This window comes from Cydia fagiglandana, chromosome 20, assembly GCF_963556715.1.
Source record: "Cydia fagiglandana chromosome 20, ilCydFagi1.1, whole genome shotgun sequence".
Lineage (NCBI taxonomy): Eukaryota > Metazoa > Arthropoda > Insecta > Lepidoptera > Tortricidae > Cydia > Cydia fagiglandana.
This window is the reverse complement of record NC_085951.1, coordinates 8,580,307-8,600,665: the sequence shown is the minus strand read 5'-3', so window position 1 is coordinate 8,600,665 and position 20,359 is coordinate 8,580,307. Positions and strand designations below refer to the sequence as shown.

Genomic DNA, 20,359 nt, shown 5'->3' with positions numbered 1-20,359 from the left:
CTCTATCTATAAGATCTGCGTGTCACGTGTCACGTTCATCACTTCAGTAAAACAATGCCTTGCGAAATTATGCATCATAATTTTCTCACATCATTACTTACTCGTAATCTTATTATGACAATCCTTGAAAGCAATTTCCTAGACCGTGTATAAATCAGCTAACAACCAGCTACATCCATTTTACTATTACTACTATTCAAGTGGTCGCAGGACTCCGAACATGGAAAATTTACCTTCCAATCCAGTGCTTGAATTTAATCCGAACCAATTACATGAAGTGAGGGTTCTGAACGGCTATGAAGATGCGAAGCAAATGAGTCAAGCCATAGATGTTCTCGATGATTGGATTAAAAAGCAAAATCATTTCGCATTCAAGGATTTTGGTGAGTTATTATTGAACTTTTAGAGGTTTCACTGGCAGAATAAATCAATGTTCAGTTTTGTGATAATATTATTGGAAAGTTGACATAATTATCCATTTATTTCAAGTAATTTATATACCTAAGTATAGCGGTGTACAGTTTATTAGTCCTGGCCCTTAAATTATGACTCACGTTAGAATGACCAATGGTCAGGCAGGTGACGGTGATCACGTGACGCTTTCTATATAAAAATTGAAGTGTCGGACGCCCTGGCCCGGTCCCGGACCGTTGTAGCGTGAGTTATCTTTAACCCTTAAATTTCCTTATTTTCGTTAAAAAAAGACATTTTACTGAATGTTTTTGTACGCATATCATATATATTTTTTTAATTTAGATCGAGAGTATTTAGAACGACTGATCATTAACAACAAGGGTTCCATAGAGCGTGCTAAGCAGCGTTTGGACAGAACCTGCACTCTACGGAACCTCATGCCAGAATTAATGTGCAACATTGATATTTTGAATGACTTCCAGAATTTACGTAAAATTTTGTAAGTACATATAACCTTTATTTAAATATAATTATTACTACGTATAGAACGGGCACAGATAACCCGTATTTTGCGGCGTGAGTTGTTGTTGTTTTGACAACAAAACATAGAAGCGGAGCGTGAATCTCGCGACCTAAACGCGTAAGCGCCATGAATTTTTCCGCGCTTACGACGTTTTGGTCGCGTGGTACAGTCGCCATCAGATATATCGGAGCGGCCAAGGTGCTCGCAATCACCCGAACACGCCTCTATTTTCAAGGCGTTAGAGTGCGTGTTCAGATATTGTGAACACCTTGGCCGCTCTGATATATCTGATGGCGACTGTACAGGTTGCGATTGCGACAATGTCATTGTTTGGTATGGCCTCTCATTAGTAATAATAAAGGTGACAGTCCATTTCCAACGACAGCTGCACTACTGTTCACTTTACTATGGAAATTGACAATAACACCGACGCGTTCAGTACCAGTTAGTGCAGCTGCGGTCAGAAAGAGAATGTTACCATAAATCAATGCTTGCTTGTCTGAATGCAAACCCAAGATATTGTTTGTCTCAATTATTTCTTGTAGCTACTGTAAAGTGAGGACTAGCTTACTAGCTCTCCTTGCCTATTTTCGCCCTACCTTTATTCATATTTACCGTGGTTACTCGTGCGAAATAGACACTGATATGAAAAATTTTGTTTTCTTCGTTTCATTTATTGTACCTAGGTATTCTGATCATTATATTGTCAATAATAAACTCTTTACTTAAAAGTCATTATAACATTTATAATCAATGGTCGTACATTTTCCAGCAGTTTTGGTGCAGCGGAGTGGTGTTAACGGAATTGGTACCCATAAATAATTTCAACCCTTATGATTAGAATATATTACATTAATTAGCGTGCATTACGTTAATATTAACCTTAATTTACCATTTCAGTTGAAATTATCTATACCAATTCCGTTAACACCATTTTGCTGCACCAAAAATGCTGGAAAATGTACGATGTCTGTTTATAACCGATGGAAATCGGAGGCCGATTCAGTTATTAAAATAGCTTTTTTACTGTTTTGATATTATTTTAATACGACCTTGAAGATCACTCACGCTGCTTAGTGCATGCGAAATGAAGTTAAACTCAATTTAGGTCGTATCAAAACCATGTCATAACATAACCATAAAGTCCATAACAAATTGGTAAATTAGAATCGACCTGCTGGTTCAGAACAGATATTTTTTGCAGACATGTTTGCGTCTTCCCGAAACCTACAAAGGATAACTACAGAGTCGTATATGAATCGTTCATTAAATCTGATGATAGTTATAATATACTGCATACCTTCCGATACACTTATTGGGTAAGATGGTATTAGTTAAATGACAGTTTTAAATGATTCACGGTTCGTTTCACTAGACTTTTATCGACCGGGATATAGATACACTGATTACCTTTTGTATTGTTTTAGAGCTCCCGGTATAAAAGGTAATCACGGTCAATGTACCGGTCGATAGAAGTCTAGTTCATTACCTTCCATGAAAATCAATGCGCCTGTTAGTACTTTTTGCACATTTTTTTTAATATGGTAACTCTTACAGTTCTTTCAGTACAGCCTCTTCACCGACTATTGCGCGGGTATTGAATGCGTTGTCGACCTGAGAGAGTATAGCTTCAGTATGTTGAGCACATTAAGTTATACTGACACGCACAAAGGCCTTATGATGCTGATGGTAAGTAAAGAATCTACATACATAGAGTTAGACCAAGAAAAGTGTGCAGCGATTTTGATAGCCCACGCAATGCAAGTGTTATTCATACGTCATAATTTCATAGATGTTTAACGTTTAAAATAACGCACTGTGGGCTATTAAAGTTGCTGCAGACTTTTCTTGGTGTGACTCTATCATAAGTACTCTATGCGTTCAAAAACCACAAATTAAGCCCAGCATAAAGAAAAGCTTCTTTGTTGTAACAAATTTATTGTCGATGCATAATGTTAATATTGCGTAATACTAACGTCCATATCGATTTAATAATGACTTTCAAATTTCGAACCCCAAAATAAATAGTACATTACTACAGAGGCCGGGACGAAAGGGGTTGCCGGCCGAAGACATATAGACGGCCGAGCGAAGCGAGGCCGGATAGGTCTGAGCGCGGGCAACCCCATTTCCCGCCGAGGTATGTATAGTGCTTTTCTCAAACATGCAATGAAATAAATAAAATAAAAAATCCACGAAACCCAAGTTTTATTTATAGAAAAAACTAAAAGTAAACTACACCCAAAATATAACCAACACGTACCTATATCATTATCACGCGTATGTTTTACACGAGTCGTGTATTTTTACTACCCGTATATTTTCATGTATCTTTGATTTTTTCGCCTTGTATCCGTCTGACTATCGTTTTCGTCACATAAGTTTACATAGCCTTTCATGTTGATATCATGTTTCACATACATCGTTGCTTTATACATGGAGTAAATAAGTATAATTTCCACAGTGTTGACGAATTTGTAGTTACATTAATTTAAAATATGCCACAAAACTGTTTGTAATAAACTGTAAGCCATTTTTCTTAGTTTCTCAAATAATAAAATTGCCATAAGCATTAAGCAACCATATACATACTTCGTCTTTAACTTGGCGGCAGAGGCAGCAAGTTATTTAAAATCAATTCTGCTTACGCTGCCAATTCCAACACCTACGATTACAATTAATTTAATTATTTCGTCGGAACTCATATTAAAGTAAAAAAATCAACAACGCACCATAAATCCAATAAAACAGAATGAAAATTTTTCAACTTTACCTCCATAACAATTAAAAAAAAATAACTACGCGTGTTTGAGTAGACCTTTTTACCGCTAACGTTTAGATGAAATATTTTAAATGTTTTTATTTGTGTAGTTAAATTTATAATATAAAACTATTAAATTTGGTTAATAATGTATTATTTATTAAGTTCATGTTGATTTTATACAAATAAAACTGCAATTTATAGCAAACATTGTTTTTTGTTTTTTTTTATAGGCGTAGTGGCAGTGTCATTACGAACCATAAAGCCAATACTGCCTCTAGTTTTTTTTTTAATGGATGAATGCCACGATGCTGTGTCACAAATATCTGTGAAATGAAAATTAAAAAAGAGGACTTTGCCGGCCTAGGCCTGCAAGATTTGTATGAAATTCCATTAAATACCTTTTGTCCTAGCCGCACCTGAAACGTCATACTTCGCAGCCTATTATAAGGAACATAACATCAATATTTCATTGCATGTTTGAGAAAAGGAATATGTTTTTACGTCATTTCTTTCATTTATTGGCTACGAAGAACGTTGTGGCCCAACTGGCACTGCTTATATAGTCTGTAATAGACTCGAAGGCCAATGATGATGAAGTTTCCTTGAAGGAATTCATTATAATAATAGTTATTTGTTTTACAAGGGGGCAAAGTTGTTGTTTAACCGCTTGTGCTAATATTGATAGCGAAATATTCCAAAATTGAACCACGAGCGTAGCGAGTGGTTCGAAAAATGGAATCTTGAGCGTTGCGAGGGTTTCAAAGCACGAGGGTTAAACAAATTTTGCCCCCAAGTGAAACACAAAATTTTTCACCACACCAACCCGAAGCAAATATTAAATGTGAAATATTAAACAAAATCAAACCAAATCAAATGCTATTAAATATTTATCATCCAAAATCATCATTTAAAAGTTAATTCTACCAGCAAACATAAGAAAACAACTCAAAATTTGCATTTGATTACTTTGCCTCACATATGAATAAAATGCAACTTTGCTCTCAGTTTTTGAAGTGCAAAGTAAGCCTTTCCGAGATGGTGTGGTGAAAATTATTTTTTCTTTCTAGCAAACTTTCGGCAGCAGATGTAGATCGCTTCACTTCATATTTTCGAATAAAGTCCTAGATGGAATTATAACGCTACTTCGGAAGTGTTTGAGCGATAAGTTGAACAAGAGGATACATGTGCATAATTCCTATGACACAATCTGGCAATTTGTAGACAAATCTGTGTTCCCAGTGGAAATTGGCGGGGAATACAAGAAGACTGTAAATGAAATAAGTGGTTGGTAAATCTTTATTACTGACTATGTTTTTCTTTAAAAACATGTATATTTTTAAAAACGTTACGATATGTTAGGCCACTTTGGTTATAACTTCTATTTACTTAATGCTAACACACTGAGGCACATTATTACTGAGAAAATCTAAAAATATATAGGTACAAAAATACTTCTGTATAATTGTTTTAGAAAAATTCATTCAGAAGTTATTATTGAACTGATTTATCTTTTAATTATCTAAGGTATTTTAGTGAATTACGTCACTATTACCTTACTATTACATTTTAAGTCTTCTCGTTTTTTAATTATTAGTCTACAGTCGTGGAAATCAACGGACTCTCACCTCTGCCTTTGCCCCGCAGTGGGACACACAGATAGGCTGGAAAAAATATGTCTCAAAATTTTCATTTCGCGCAAAACTTATTAAGGCCTTTGACAGGGTTTGGCACGCAAGTCTCCTTAGCAAGCTTCCTGCTTACGGCATCCCTGCTGATTTTTGTAGCTGGCTATCTGATTTCTTGAGTGAACGGTCGATCAGAGTAGTTATTGATGGCTGCTCTTCGGACCTCATGGCCATTGACGCCGGTGTTCCTCAGGGGTCTGTTCTCTCCGCAACCCTTTTCCTGCTCCACATTAACGACATGCTGCAACCCAGCATTGTAGGTTATGCAGATGACAGTACGGTTGTTGAGAGATATTTGGCTAGTGCAGGGGACAGCAGGGAGGATATACGTTCACAGAGAGAGGCCATGGTTGAGCGAATGAACTTGACCCTTAGTCTCGTTTCCCAGTGGGGTGATGACAATCTGGTCACGTTCAATGCCTCCAAAACGCAGGCGTGTCTATTTTCCGCTAAACGGAGTCCATTCGACCTGACTCCTTCTTTCCGGGGTGCATCTGTACCTATTACCGACAGCCTGGAACTCCTCGGCATGGAGCTGAGTTCAGTCCTCGGCTTCGGCAGCTTCATTGAGTCTAAAGCACAAACTGCGGCCAGAAAGCTGGGCGTCCTAAATAAGGTGAAGCGATACTTCACACCTGGACAGCTTCTAACACTTTACAAAGCTCAAGTCCGGTCGTGTATGGAGTATTGCAGCCACCTGTGGGATGGCTCAGCTAAATACCAACTCGCCGCTTTGGACTCAGTGGAGCGCAGAGCCAGGAGGATGATTGGCGACAAGAAGCTAACGGCTAAGCTTCAGACTTTGGCCCATCGGCGGAAAGTCGCCAGCCTGTCGGTATTCTACAGGTTGCACTTCGGGGAGTGTGCCCAAGAGCTACACGAGCTCATTCCACCGTCCCCATTCTACCATCGGACTTTTAGACGCACGGCCGGTTTCCATCCTTACTTGGTAGATATTCCGCCAATTCGCACTAAGCGCTTTGCTTCTACTTTCCTTATGCGCACTGCCAAGGAATGGAATTCCTTGCCGGCGTCTATATTTCCGTGCTCTTATAACCCGGCAACCTTCAAATCAAGAGTGAACAGGCACCTTCTGGGCGAGCTCGCTCCATCGTAGGCCACGTCTACGCCTCGGCTAGTCTGTGGCCATGAGTAAACCCATGCATAATAAAAAAAAAAAAATACAATACTTTACAGAATAAAACATCCAATTGAACAAGGACAAATTGTATTAGTTCTGTTTTTTTGTATAAGTAAATAATTGGAAAGATTATTACTCAATAAGAGAAAACGTTGTACTATACGTAGTTATAACCACCAAGTGCCAATTAAAAGTAATTGTAGTCCATAAAAAACTATCCCTTTGTACTTTTCCACGCTTTGTAGGAAGATAATTACGTTTTTTCCAACAAATATCAACAAAATGGAACTTAATTGAATGCAATTTAAAAACAAGGAATGAGTATTTATCTTTCTTTGTTAGGAAGAAGCTGTTTTACTGCCATGGCTATAAAAATCTTGCTCAGTTGATAAATATTTGATCGCAGTGGTAATGATATTTAATAACACTTATCCCAGTAAGATTTTGACTCATGTGAATGCTCTTAGTAGAGAATCTTTACCTACCTATAGTCTGTATCTTTAGGTATTTAAAAAAAAGTAAACAAAATCTACCCGCAAATGGCTCCTTAAGCCTTAAGGGTAGATGAAAACATTACAATTCATGATCAAATAATATAGGTAAAATCAGGTCGTTCAGTGACCTGAGTGATGGTTTTGTATTTGGTTAGTTAACTAATAAATTTTATAACTACCCGAAAATGTACAAATTATTTGTTTACTTCTATTTAAACACCTAAAGATACTGATAGAGAGGTTAAGGTTTTCTCCTATGATCATTCATTACCACTGCGACAAAGATTTATCAACTGAGCAAGATTTTTTATGGCCATTGCAGTAAAACAGCTTCTGCATAACAAACAAAGATAAATACTCATTCCTTGTTTTCAAATTCGATTTCAAATCGATTATTTAGATTTTACTTATTACAGATGAATTCTTCAAGGAAATCTGCACGGAATCGAACCAGGCGCGGATCAAACGTTTGGACACAGCTGTGACTATTGAATCCCAAAGATTAACAGCTTCATTCAATGAAGAGTATTCCGGTATGCCTGGCTCGTTCAAAAGTTTGTGCGTAGACTAAAACCATCGCTACGACACCAATCTCTTCACACCAAAAGCAGTCGCTGGTCATTGTGTCGGCAAAACTGTAACCAATAAAAACCGGGCAAGTGCGAGTCGGACTCGCGCACGAAGGGTTCCGTACCATAATGCAAAAAAAAACAAAAAAAAGCAAAAAAAAACGGTCACCCATCCAAGTACTGACCACTCCCGACGTTGCTTAACTTTGGTCAAAAATCACGTTTGTTGTATGGGAGCCATCATACATCATCTGTGAAAATTTCAACTGTCTAGCTATCACGGTTCGTGAGATACAGCCTGGTGACAGATGGACGGACGGACGGACGGACGGACAGCGAAGTCTTAGTAATAGGGTCCCGTTTTACCCTTTGGGTACGGAACCCTAAAAAAAAACTAAAACCATCATATGTACTATAAAATGTATTATACTGGGTTGTTTATCATTATTCATAAATTCTTCCTGTATTTTATTTCGTATACGTGGGAGTTTAAAAAAAATGGTACCATTTACTTTTGGGTTATTTAGACTGAGAATCAAGAGTACTTTTGGGTTCCTACAACTTTTTGGATTATTTAGACTCTAAATCACGAGTACTTTTGAATGAGACAAAGAAAAAAGTGTCCCTAGTTTTTCATACAAATTTTTGGTGTCAGGTTTGTAACAGTTCATACAAATGTATGTGAAAATGCGTTAAAAAACTGACCGTTTTTTGGAAACTTTTTTTTTAATTTGAAAGTCCAACAGGTACTAATTTCAAGAATGCCTAGAATAATTTTGAATGTTATTAGGTACTTAATTGTTATTTTCACCTCAGCAGCTTGAACAAGGGTACTTTGCTTCTTAAAAACAGTGAGCAAAATGTGATTTTGCTCACTGAGACATTTTGTCTCACTCAGTGAGCAAAATGCGAAATGAGTGAGCAAAATCGCATTTTGCTCACTGAGTGAGACAAAATGTCATTCAAGTGACCTTTATAGTTAAATGTCATTTCAACATGCGGGGTCTAATACAAGTTCGATAATATATACTTGGGTTCCATTATCTCTGTCCTTCTAGGTATGTTCTCACTGCTTAGGGTGAAAAATTTTGTGTACTTCACGAGATCAAAGTTATATACATCTCGTGCGCTTTTGAATCCCTTACTACGCTCCAGATTCTAAATTATAGAATCTTTCGCTTGCACGGGACTCAAAATAAGCACTCGAAGAAATATCAAACTTTGATCTCTTGTTGTACAAATAACTATTGTTTTACAAGGGGGCAAAGTTGTTGTTTAGCCGCTCGTGCTAATAATATATTAATACCCGAGCAAGCGAAAGATTCCAAAATTGAACCACGAGCATAGCGAGTGGTCCGAAAAATGGAATCTTGAGCGTTGCGAGGGTTTCAAAGCACGAGGGTTAAACAAAATTTGGCCCCGCGTAAAATACAAAATTTTTCACCACACCAACCCGAAGCAAATATTTAATATAAAATATCAAACCAAATTAAATCCAATTGAATGTTATTAAATATTTATCATCCAAAATCATTATTTAAAAGTCAGTTCTACCAGCAAACATAAGAAAACTACCTACTCAAAATTTGATTACTTTGCCTCACATGTGAATAAAATGCAACTTTGCTATCAGTTTTTGAAGTGCAAAGTAACGGCTCGATTCAGAAAATGAATTAGATTTCTACTAGACTTCAACAAGTTACGATACGGATAATGTAAAGATATTTGTAAGATAGATATGTCAAATTTGACGTTTCCGCGATTCTGGAGGTCCTCTTGAACGATTTCGACAAGTTATGACTAAAAGTGACATTCCATTTCCAACTGCAGCTGCAATACTGTTCATTTTCTATGGAAATTGACAATGACAGCGACGCGTTTCCATAGTAAAATGAACAGTATTGCAGCTGCAGTTGGAAATGGAATGTCACTCTTAGATATCCAAGTCACATCTAGTCGATATCTAATGTAGATCTAGTTGATCTCTAAATCGTCTCAAGATCTTGTAATTATCTCGAAATCCGAATAGGCCTATAAGCCTCTCCCAGCTGGTGTGGTGAAAATATGTACATTGTTTCTATTGAAAAGGTTATTTAAGAAACATAATTAATAAAGCCTTACTTTTATACAAAATTGTTTTCATTTAAATATTTGACAAATGCAACAAATGTGATGCAATTTACATAATTTATTATTTTGTTTGTACGTATTGATAACTAGCTGTTGCCCGCGACTTCGCCCGCGTGGAATCTTATCTTCAACATTTTACATCTTTAGTACCTATAATTTTCATATCCAAGCAATGTTGAAATTAAGTACTTTTCTTTTTTAGCAAGTTGTATGAAGTTTTATTTCAAGTGGATTTTGATGTTGGTTGCTGAAATTACTTTTCTTGTATTCTGATAATAGGTATCTATGCCCTTATACAAAGATTAAAGTTCCGCACTCACAAAATATCTGATCTCCATACAAACTTTCAACCTCTTTCTCACCACCTTGAGGGATAATTTTCAAAAATGCTTGAATTAGTTTTCATGTTTTTTATTTTAATACCTTTTTTTTGCAAAAAGTTCAAGTTCCTAGCTTAAAATTAAATTTACACCCCAAGACGAACTTTCACCCCCTTTTTAACCCCCCTAGGGGTAGAATTTCCTAAAACATTGCAATTTATTATTTATTTATTTAAACTTTATTGCACAAAAGAAAACTTATCGTACAAAAGGCGGACTTAATGCCAAAAGCATTCTCTACCAGTCAACCTTAAGGCAAAGCAGAGAGATTGTGGGCGGTGCAACTGCTACTACTACTAACAAAATTTAATATAAGAACGCAACGCTAATTTAAAGAAGAAGAACGCAACGCAATTGCTTACTTTTTTTGTAATCGGCTATTATGTCTTTCTAAGAAGTTTCAAAGCATTTGTAATGGATTCAAACTTTGAACCCCATTTTAACCCTGTTAGGGGATGAATTTTACAAATCGCTGAAATCACTTTTATTGTCTTCTAATAATATCCCCAAATACAAAGATTCAAATCCCGCGCTCGAAAAAATGTATGATATCCATACAAACTTTCAACCCCGGTTTCACCACCATAGGGGATGAATTTATTTTAATTTAATACCTTTTTACAAAGTTTCAAGTTCCTAGCTTCAAATAAAATTTGCACCTGAAGACGAACTTTCATCCCCTTTTTAACCCCCTTAGGGGTTGAAATTCCAAGAACGTTGCAATTACTTTGTTTTGTAATCGGCTATTATGCCTTCCTAAGAATTTTCAAAGCATTAGTAATGGATTAAAATTTTCAACCCCTTTTTAACCCTGTTAGGGGATGAAATTTACAAAACGCTGAAATTACTTTTATATTCTTCTAACAATATCCCCAAATACAAAGATTCAAGTCCCGCGCTCGAAAAAAATTTTGATATCCATACAAACTTTCAACCCCTTTTTCACCACCTTAGGGGATGAATTTTCAAAAACGCTGAAATTGGTTTTCTTGTATTTTAATAATATATCTTTTAACGAAGTTTCAAATTCCTAGCTCAAAAGAAAACTTCAACCCCATACAAACTTTCATCCCCTTTTTAACCCTGTTAGGAGATGAATTTTACAAAACGCTGAAATTACTTTTATTGTCTTCTAATAATATCCCCAAATACAAAGACTCAAGTCCCGCGCTCGAAAAAAATTTTGATATCCATACAAACTTTCAACCCTTTTTTCACCACCTTGGGGGATGAATTTTCTAAAACGCTGAAATTAGTTTTCTTGTATTTGAATTTGATACATTTTTACAAAGTTTCAAGTTCCTAGCTTAAAATAAAATTTGCACCCGAAGACGAACTTTCATCCCCTTTTTAACCCCCTTAGGGGTTGAATTTCCAAAAACGTTGCAATTACTTTTTTTTGTAATCGGCTATTATGCCTTTCTAAGAAGTTTCAAAGCATTTGTAATGGATTAAAATTTTCAACCCCTTTTTAACCCTGTTAGGGGATGAATTTTACAAAACGCTGAAATTACTTTTCCTGTCTTCTAATAATATCCCTAAATACAAAGATTCAAGTCCACCACTCGAAAAAATGTTTGATTTCCATACAAACTTTCAACCCCTTTTTCACCACCTTAGGGGATGAATTTTCAAAAACGCTGAAATTAGTTTTCTTGTATTTTAATGACATATCTTTTTACGAAGTTTTAAATTCCTAGCTTAAAAGAAAACTTTAACCCCATACAAACTTTCATCCCCTTTTTAAACCCCCTTAGGGGTTGAATTTCTCAAAATCGCTTCTTATCTCTTGTACACTTTATAAATGCAATCTGGTGTGCAAATTTCAACTTACTGGCTTTTGTAGTTTCGGCTCTGCGTTGGTGAATCAGTCAGTCAGTCAGTCAGTCAGTCAGTCAGGACACTTGCATTTATATATATATAGATTAATTGATATTCGAATAAAGTATGATGTTATCGCAAAAAACAGATGTATCATGACGGTAAGTAGCTATAATATTAGGTTGTCTTGTGTGGTTGTCTATAATAATATTGTGGTTTCTATACTTATATAAATAACTAAGTAGCCATTCAATATAATATAAGACATATGTGCTTATTAGCAAGTAGCATTTTCAACTTATAACTGAATAAAAAAAAGGAGGTGGCTTTCAATTTGTGGGAGTCTTAATTAAAAGTTAGTTAAATGTTAATTGTTCACTCATTACTCGGTGACTTATTTTTTTTTATTTTATTATGAATGGGCTTACTCATGGCCACAGACTAGCCGAGGCGTAGACGTCGCCTACGATGGAGCGAGCTCGCCCAGAAGGTGCCTGTTCACTCTTGATTTGAAGGTTGCCGGGTTATAAGAACACGGAAGTATAGACGCCGGCAAGGAATTCCATTCCTTGGCAGCTTTGGACCTATTTCGATTTTCTTTGCTTGTAAGAATAGGTGTATAATTCTGTTAAGAAGTCCCATCATCATCAAGTCAAGATCTGATGACAAATCCCCTAGAAAATTAAATCATCTTCATCTTCCTTGCGTTAGAATGGTAATTCTACCGCGGCACATGGGGACCTGGGGTCCGCTTGGCAACTAATCCCGAGACTTGGGGTAGGCACAAATTTTTATACTAAAACCCTTATAGAAAATTTCATCGAAATCGTTAAGGGGCCTACTGATTAACAGTCCGCCGGACGGTATCGGCCTGTCAGTTAGAACAAAATTTTGACAGTTCCGAACAACTGACAGGCCGATACCGCCCGGCGGACTGTTAATCAATCACCCCTTTAGAGCTGTTTCCTGTTTCCGAGATCCCCGAAATATGTATATATATATATATATATATATATATATATATATATATATATATATATATATTTGTTGTTTAAAAATATGAGATAGATACATAGATTATACGTATACGTCTTATTTACTTCTTCTAGGTTCTCCAAAATGACATCGTTAAGGAAAACTTGGACATTGTAAACAAATTAATTTACAAAACAACAAATCAGTAGGTATCATGTAGGTATACAAAGTCTCCTCGAGAATATTATTATGTTCTTCTTAAGACGAAACAGGAGCTGAGTTTTTAACATTTTAGGTAAATATACCCGTCTCGCTAACGGAAGCGGCTCCTAAAACTAGTGTGATAAGGACAAGGCGAAAAATCCTAAGTAAAATCTCAAAAATCGAGGTTTCGTACTCGACTGTTTCCTCCTCCAAAACTTAACCAGTCGTAACCAAATTTAGAAATCTAAATGATTATGAAATTTATCTATGTCGGACCGTTTTGCTTTTTTGGCTAATTGATATCAGTTTTGAATACTACCTACGCCTTATTATATTATTATTGCGGCATAGTCAATGAGGCCATTTTGGCCATTTTTGAAGGGCTCTAGTGCCTTAAAAAACAAAAATTTCAAAAAAAGCAAAACGGTCCGACAGAGATATTAACAAAATTAATCTGTGTTGAAAAAATCATTGCTCTAGCATCAAAACCCACGGAGGAAACAGTCGATTACGTTTGTATGGAGAAATTACCACTCCTGTTGGCTCTTAATTTATAAAACAACAAATCTTATTATGTTCTTCTAAAGGTTGCTACTTAAAATTTATTGTACAGTTCCGTGATTGGCACGAGAGGCTACGCGTATCTGCGGGTAGAGGTAAGCGTTTCAATATTTTACAATAGTGTATCTCAATTTATAGTAACGAAGAAAATAAATCATTCTGTAACCAATTTCATTCCAAATCAAAGAAATTAATTATGTAATATTTTTTAAATTAATTGCAATAAAGTAAATTATGTCGGAATTACCATTTTTTGTAACTTGTGAACACAGATGTGAAATTAGGTGATCGGGGATCAAAAAGTTCATTCGATTATAACTATTATAAGTCTCTTTATACGGGTTAGCAAAGAACCCATAATTTTATTCCAAATTAATGAAATTTTACTTGTAGGTATAAAATTTGTAAAAAATATTCTCTGGAAAATAAAAAACCGGGCAAGTGCGAGTCGGACTCGCGCACGAAGGGTTCCGTACCATAATGCAAAAAAAAAACAAAAAAAAAGCAAAAAGAAAACGGTCACCCATCCAAGTACTGACCCCTCCCGACGTTGCTTAACTTTGGTCAAAAATCACGTTTGTTGTATGGGAGCCCCATTTAAATCTTTATTTTATTCTGTTTTTAGTATTTGTTGCTATAGCGGCAACAGAAATACATCATCTGTGAAAATTTCAACTGTCTAGCTATCACGGTTCGTGAGATACAGCCTGGTGACAGACAGACGGACGGACAGCGAAGTCTTAGTAATAGGGTCCCGTTTTACCCTTTGGGTACGGAACCCTAAAAAGGAACATTTATCAAAAAAATACTATCTATTGCAGACACTACAGGCGCGACTGGCGTCACAATAGCTCTCATTATCTCTTTTTCTCGTATCTCAACTGCCTAGTTAGTTATTAGAAATTTATTTATTAAAATATATTTGCAGTTTGTTAATTCATACAAACAATTTCAGATGGCGCACAAACTATTTCCGCATACCACAGAAGAAAGAATTGCCATAGAAAAATACTTGGAATGCTCAGAAGAAGGTCTAAAGGAAGATGTAGCCGCCATCATGGATTGGTTCCAGAAACAACCGCATTTGGTGGAAGCTGGAATAGGTGAATATTTTTGAGGCGTGTTTAATTAGGTATTTTTGTCTTTATCTGCCACGTTGGTATTTGTGTTTGTTAAACAGAGACAACACTTGTTTTCGTCAAATTTTAGTGTGTTACTCAGTGTCTGGTAACACGGTCACTATAAATCGTCGTTTTAGTATTTTTCTGTTTTTTTATTCTTTGTCTATTCTTGCGATGTAATTTCCAACATTCTTATTATCTCCTTTGCCCTGAACATTTATTGATATAATTTTTCGATTTCCTGCAATACTTATACCTGCAAATTGTAACAAATGTACTCTTTTTTAAATTCTCATTTGTAGATCCAGATGTTGTGAGAACTTTTCTCTTAGTGAGTAAAGGTTCTCGGGAAAAAGCGAAACGTAGAATTGACAATTTTTACAAATATAGAGGATTGGCTCCGGAATTAATTCAGAGCAGGATTCAAGCCTTGTCTAGCGACCAGGATCTTTGGACTATCTAGTAAGTTTATGTTTCAAATTGGAAAGAAACAAGATGCGACTTGCCAGTGGCGGATTTGCAGTCTTGGCCGCCCTAGGCCCCGGGCCCTGTAGTAACGACTAGCCGCCCCTTTATTAGGGCTATAACTGCGAAAATCGAAGTTCGCAAATTGCGGGCATTTTTCTCTGTCACTCTTATTACGCCTTCATTGGAGTAAAAGAGAAAGATCCCCGCAATTTGCGAGTTTTTACAATTATTGACCTTAAATTGTTTACTCGTTGTTTTAAAAATAATGGGCGTGGATAATTGGCAGTGACAATGACACCTACTGCCAAAACATGTTATTAAATATTTAAAGAGCTGGTAATAAACATAATAGATACCTATGTAATGAATATGTCATATATCTTGGATGAGTTAATTTACATTATGTTAATGTAATAATTCAGCTTACATACGTCTCAATGCTGGGGATAGACTTTTTCTCGTACGTGAGAGGGTTAGGTATAAGTATTTATAGTCCAAACATTGGCCCATTGCGGGTTAGAGACTTCACATACCTACACCGTTGAATTTTTAGCGCATAGGTATATATGTAGGTTTCCTCATGATGTTTTCCTTAATTGATAAGTTAGTGTTGAATATCAAATGCCAATAGCATTCAGTACCTACATAAGTAAAATAAATAAATATATAAATATTGGGGACAATCTTACACAAATCAACCTAGCCCCAAACTAAACAAAGCTTGTGCTATGGGTGCTAGGTGATGATATACATACGTAACTATATATGTAAATATGTTTTTTTGTCCAAAATAACTCTTATATACTGATTTAACAAGTGGAAGGGGTAGATCTCGGCGGACTTTCTCTGGTCAGATCGGGGAAATCCTGAAGAAAGGCCAGGTCAAGAGCACCCTAAACCGGCGAGCGTGTAGGAGGAATGTTATGAATGTAAAGGAAGCGAAAGAGGTATGTCAGGATCGTAGCAAGTGGAAATCCGTGGTCTCTGCATACCCCTCCGGGAAATAGGCGTGATTATATGTATGTATGTATGTATTAACATGGTGAAACAGCGAACGAAAACCGCGTACAGTTTATCTGCCGCCATTGTCGCTCGTTTACATTCCGGTTATTAGCTATATCTAAATGTATAATAAGGAAAGAATGGTTAGTACATATATCATTTTAGTTTACCTGAGTTGTTGATAAACAACTCGAGCGCGCACCTTTACTTGATAACAACATATTTTTTATACCTAATTGTTTTAGTCTTATGTGTGTTATTAAGTATATTTTGATTTACATCATTAGTCCATGAGTTTAGTGTATAGGGAAACATATATTTCCATATTCTTTTTCTACTATACTTATATACATAGAAAACAGCCATCACTCAGGAATAAATATCTGTGTTCATCACACAAATAAATGCCCTTACCGGGATTCGAACCCGGGACCATCGGCTTCATAGGCAGGGTCGCTACCCACTAGGTCGTCAAGTTCCGAAAGACTCATTGGTACGAGCCAGGGCAAATTCAAAAATCCGCAACCTCCTGATTGAATATCGGACGTCATATTCACTAGGCCACGACTATAGACTGGCGAACAGTTTTCATAATAATTGTGACTCAAAATATTCGCATGTCATGCCGAATATTCGGTCGCTGAATATTCGGTATTCGGCCGAGCGAGCGGCCGTATATTCGGTATTCGGCCAAATTCACTATTCGGGGCTTCTCTACTGGATACCATGGTGACTCTAGGTTTAACTGGTTAACCCCGGGTTAGTGAATGGTGCAAGTGACCCTAAGTAATAAGCATTTGTAATTGTCGCTGTTGTTCGTTTAAATGTTAACTTTTTCAGTCGATATGCAGCAATATTGAAACTGTATGAAGGAAAAAGAATTGCGATTGTCCAGTTTTTTGACCCGGACCCCAGTTCTTTTTCGGCTGAACAAGTCTTCAGGAATCTGTACATGGTAGGTAGCTATTTCTATACATTTTTGGTCATTGGGCCTGAGATTGTTAGGTACTGTCCCATTCAGACGCAGAGCCACAGAATAAATAATAGTACTAGGTACAGAAGACTCACCCTCTAACAAAACGCGTCTGTTACGATCAGCACAGATATGGCCGCTAGGTGGCCACAGCGCCACGCGCGGCTTATGGCAAACCCCAAAATTGGGGCCGAACGGATGCACTTTTAGCTACCTGTAGCAAAGCGACGGAATCGCGGAGTGAGTCACGCTTTTTTCATAAGTTATCACAATAAAATAATAAAACAAGTATATGCGTAATATTTCAATTCCTTATTTTACTTTTTTGATAGAGATACTGATATTAAATTCAATTAAAATAACTGATTCAAATCTAACACTGAAAAACTCCGATTTATTTTTAATAATTTATTTATTTTACAGATTTATTGCATAATTATTTTCCATCGGCTTTTCACGGAAACGTACAAACATGTTCTGCTGTTTCAGTCAGTCTCGGTACAAAAAGAACTGAGGGTGACTGAAGTAGCATGACAAATACGAACGTTTCCGAGAAAATACGATGGAAACAATTAACAACAACAACTGTACCTAAATCAGTTACTTGTGATTTTTCAGATTATCGACTTAAGAGTAAAATACGACTGTTTTAGAAGTGAGATTTGGGTTGTTGATCTCAAAAACGCAACACTCGGACATCTCCTAAGGCTAAATCCTATGTTGGCTCAAAAATCAGCTCAAATTTTCCAGGTATAAAAAAATCATTAGATATATTAAAAAAAATAAAATAAGACAAAGACAAAAATAATATGGCTACTGAGATTAAAATGTAGGCACCTAATGTTTTTTGTAATAATTTTATCTAAATCGAGTGTTTATATGTCAAATGTGTTTCTGTTTTTTAACTAAGCCTAAAGTCACTACAGTTAAACCAAGAAAAGTCTGCAGCGATTTTTATACGTCATCATTTCATAGAAGTTTGAAGTTTAGAATAACACTTACACTGCGTGGGCTATCAAAATCGCTGCAGACTTTTGTTGGCCTTACTCTAACACTTTCAAGGTCTGTAAAAGGCCTAACAACAATATACATTACAAAGATATATAAAGAGCTTCTCAGGTAATAACAATTATGCTACAGCTTGCTAAGTTTACTAATATACATTTATTTGTTAAAGGACGGGCTTGGGTTCAAAGTGCATTCAATCCACGTCTTAAACTGTCCGAGCATAGGTCAACAAATTATAAGTTTATTTCGAAAATTTGTCAAAGCAAAAATCATGGACCGAGTTATGATTCACGCTAGTGTAGAAGCCTTACACGAGTTCCTACCAAAACAATATCTGCCAAAAGATTATGGAGGGGAGGACTGCAGTATGCAAGAATATACAGGTACCTAATGCGCAAAAAACTTACTTTAAGGTTGGGTAGAGTAAGAGAAACTAAGGGACAAGAGAAACACTTAAAAAAAGAATTAGAGAGGCTTGAAGATATTAAAAACTAAATTAAATGGCAACACTAAAAATAAAACTAATGCCATGCTAATGCGTAAATAAAATTAACTCAAAAATACTTATCTACATAGAAGGACTTTCCTCATACGGTCTTGCCTCGAGTCGAGCAAAATAAAAGCGTGTTTCTTAAGCCGCCTGACCTTGTAACTTTGGGCTAAACCATAACATTTTAACCATAGTTAAGTACTCGTATGTAGAGCGGAGTTTACGGTAATATGTATTTAATACTTAAATTTATGTTACAGATATGTATGAGAAAGAACTTCGAAGTGATTCAACGAAACAATTTCTACTCAATGCGTGTAAGCATGTATCAGATGAAAAGAAGAGGCCTGCTACCGATTATAATTATGAGTTTTTGTCTGGGACATTTAAGAAACTAGACATAGATTAGTACTAGGTACTGGGTTTAAATGCCAGCATGACTTTAAATGGGATTGACAACTGTCAAAGGTTTTTACAGATGGCGCCAGCATAGGTTTTACCTGTCTCTATTTGGCTTAAAGGGCCAGGAAAGGCCATAAAAGCAATAACTTGACACGATTCTTAGGATTGACAGTTAAACCTATGCTGGCTCCATCTGTATAATACTTCTACCGGGCAACCCCTTTGGTTCAATCTAAACTTGTTATAAACATGTTCGTGTTATTAATGGTGCTTTTACAATCATCGAAATAATTTCTGTAATAAAATATTTTAAATGTACTTGAGTTAATCTTTCCCTCTTCCACATCCTATACATGTTAGAAATAATAAGGGCCGATACAGACGGACAGCAAATCGTGTCGCTTGGCGTGCAGTCGACGTGCAGTTGTTGACAAGTTGCAGTCGGGTTGCAGTCCATCTGCACCGGCCCTAAATACAATTATTAACCAAAAAAGAATATTTCACAATATTTATCGATCCAAGTCTAACGTAAAAAAATAAGCAACAGCATAAAAATGAGCCTTTTATGAATACATATTGCTCACCGTTGTTTAATTTTTTTTATTTCCTGTTCATATGGCAAATCTTGACCAGTTGGTCAAACCAGTTTTGACACATCATGGGTCATTTCGAACTGATCTGCAAAACTAAATCCAGTGCGCCGATGGTCGGACGTTACGGCCGTAAAAACCAAGGTAAAATAATCTTTTATTTTCTTGTTAACATTTAAATGGGATTTTAACGGTGATATAGTCAACTTTTTTAAATACTTTTAGAAAACACAAAGATCAAGATATATTAAAGTACCTATGCTACATTTCGCTACATTGTAAACAGTTTAGGGAAAACTAAATACAAATCATTGAGCCGCATTGTAAATACTGCGGAAATTAAATATAGTGTTATTGTAAGTTTATAAATAAGTAAGTTTTTATTCATCGCTTATTATCTGTTTTAAGATAAAACGGCCTCCTAGCCTAGTCGGTAGTGACCCTGCCTACGAAGCAGGAGGTCCCGGGTTCGAATCCTGGTAAGGGCATTTATTTGTGTGTTCATCATAAATATTTGTTCCCGAGTTATGGATGTTTTCTATGTATATACATATTTATATATGAGTCGCTTAACTTCAAACTCGGGTAAATCCAGCTGTCAGATTATGCGATTTTGGTATTAAGAAAAGGTGATAGGGTAGATA

The 20,359-nt window shown here is 36.2% G+C and overlaps 2 protein-coding genes across 3 annotated transcripts; both read left to right on the top strand.

Moving 5' to 3' along the window:
* The first annotated feature begins 158 nt into the window (after window positions 1-158).
* LOC134674554 (uncharacterized) lies at window positions 159-13,756 on the top strand. 2 transcript variants are annotated; one of them, XM_063532665.1, is made up of 6 exons: window positions 159-383; window positions 757-913; window positions 2,142-2,256; window positions 2,495-2,626; window positions 4,769-4,985; window positions 13,031-13,756. In XM_063532665.1, exons 1-6 carry the CDS (start codon window positions 221-223, stop codon window positions 13,042-13,044), a joined length of 798 nt encoding a protein of 265 aa, XP_063388735.1. In that variant the 5' UTR covers window positions 159-220; the 3' UTR covers window positions 13,045-13,756. The 2 variants fall into 2 exon arrangements, with proteins under 2 accessions (XP_063388735.1, XP_063388734.1); XM_063532664.1 differs by lacking the exon at window positions 13,031-13,756 and adding an exon at window positions 7,438-7,670.
* LOC134674560 (alpha-tocopherol transfer protein-like) lies at window positions 13,060-19,414 on the top strand. The gene is made up of 8 exons (XM_063532674.1): window positions 13,060-13,112; window positions 13,714-13,756; window positions 14,617-14,764; window positions 15,085-15,244; window positions 17,093-17,207; window positions 17,844-17,975; window positions 18,403-18,616; window positions 18,984-19,414. Exons 3-8 carry the CDS (start codon window positions 14,617-14,619, stop codon window positions 19,130-19,132), a joined length of 918 nt encoding a protein of 305 aa, XP_063388744.1. The 5' UTR covers window positions 13,060-13,112; window positions 13,714-13,756; the 3' UTR covers window positions 19,133-19,414.
* Window positions 19,415-20,359: the final 945 nt, after the last annotated feature.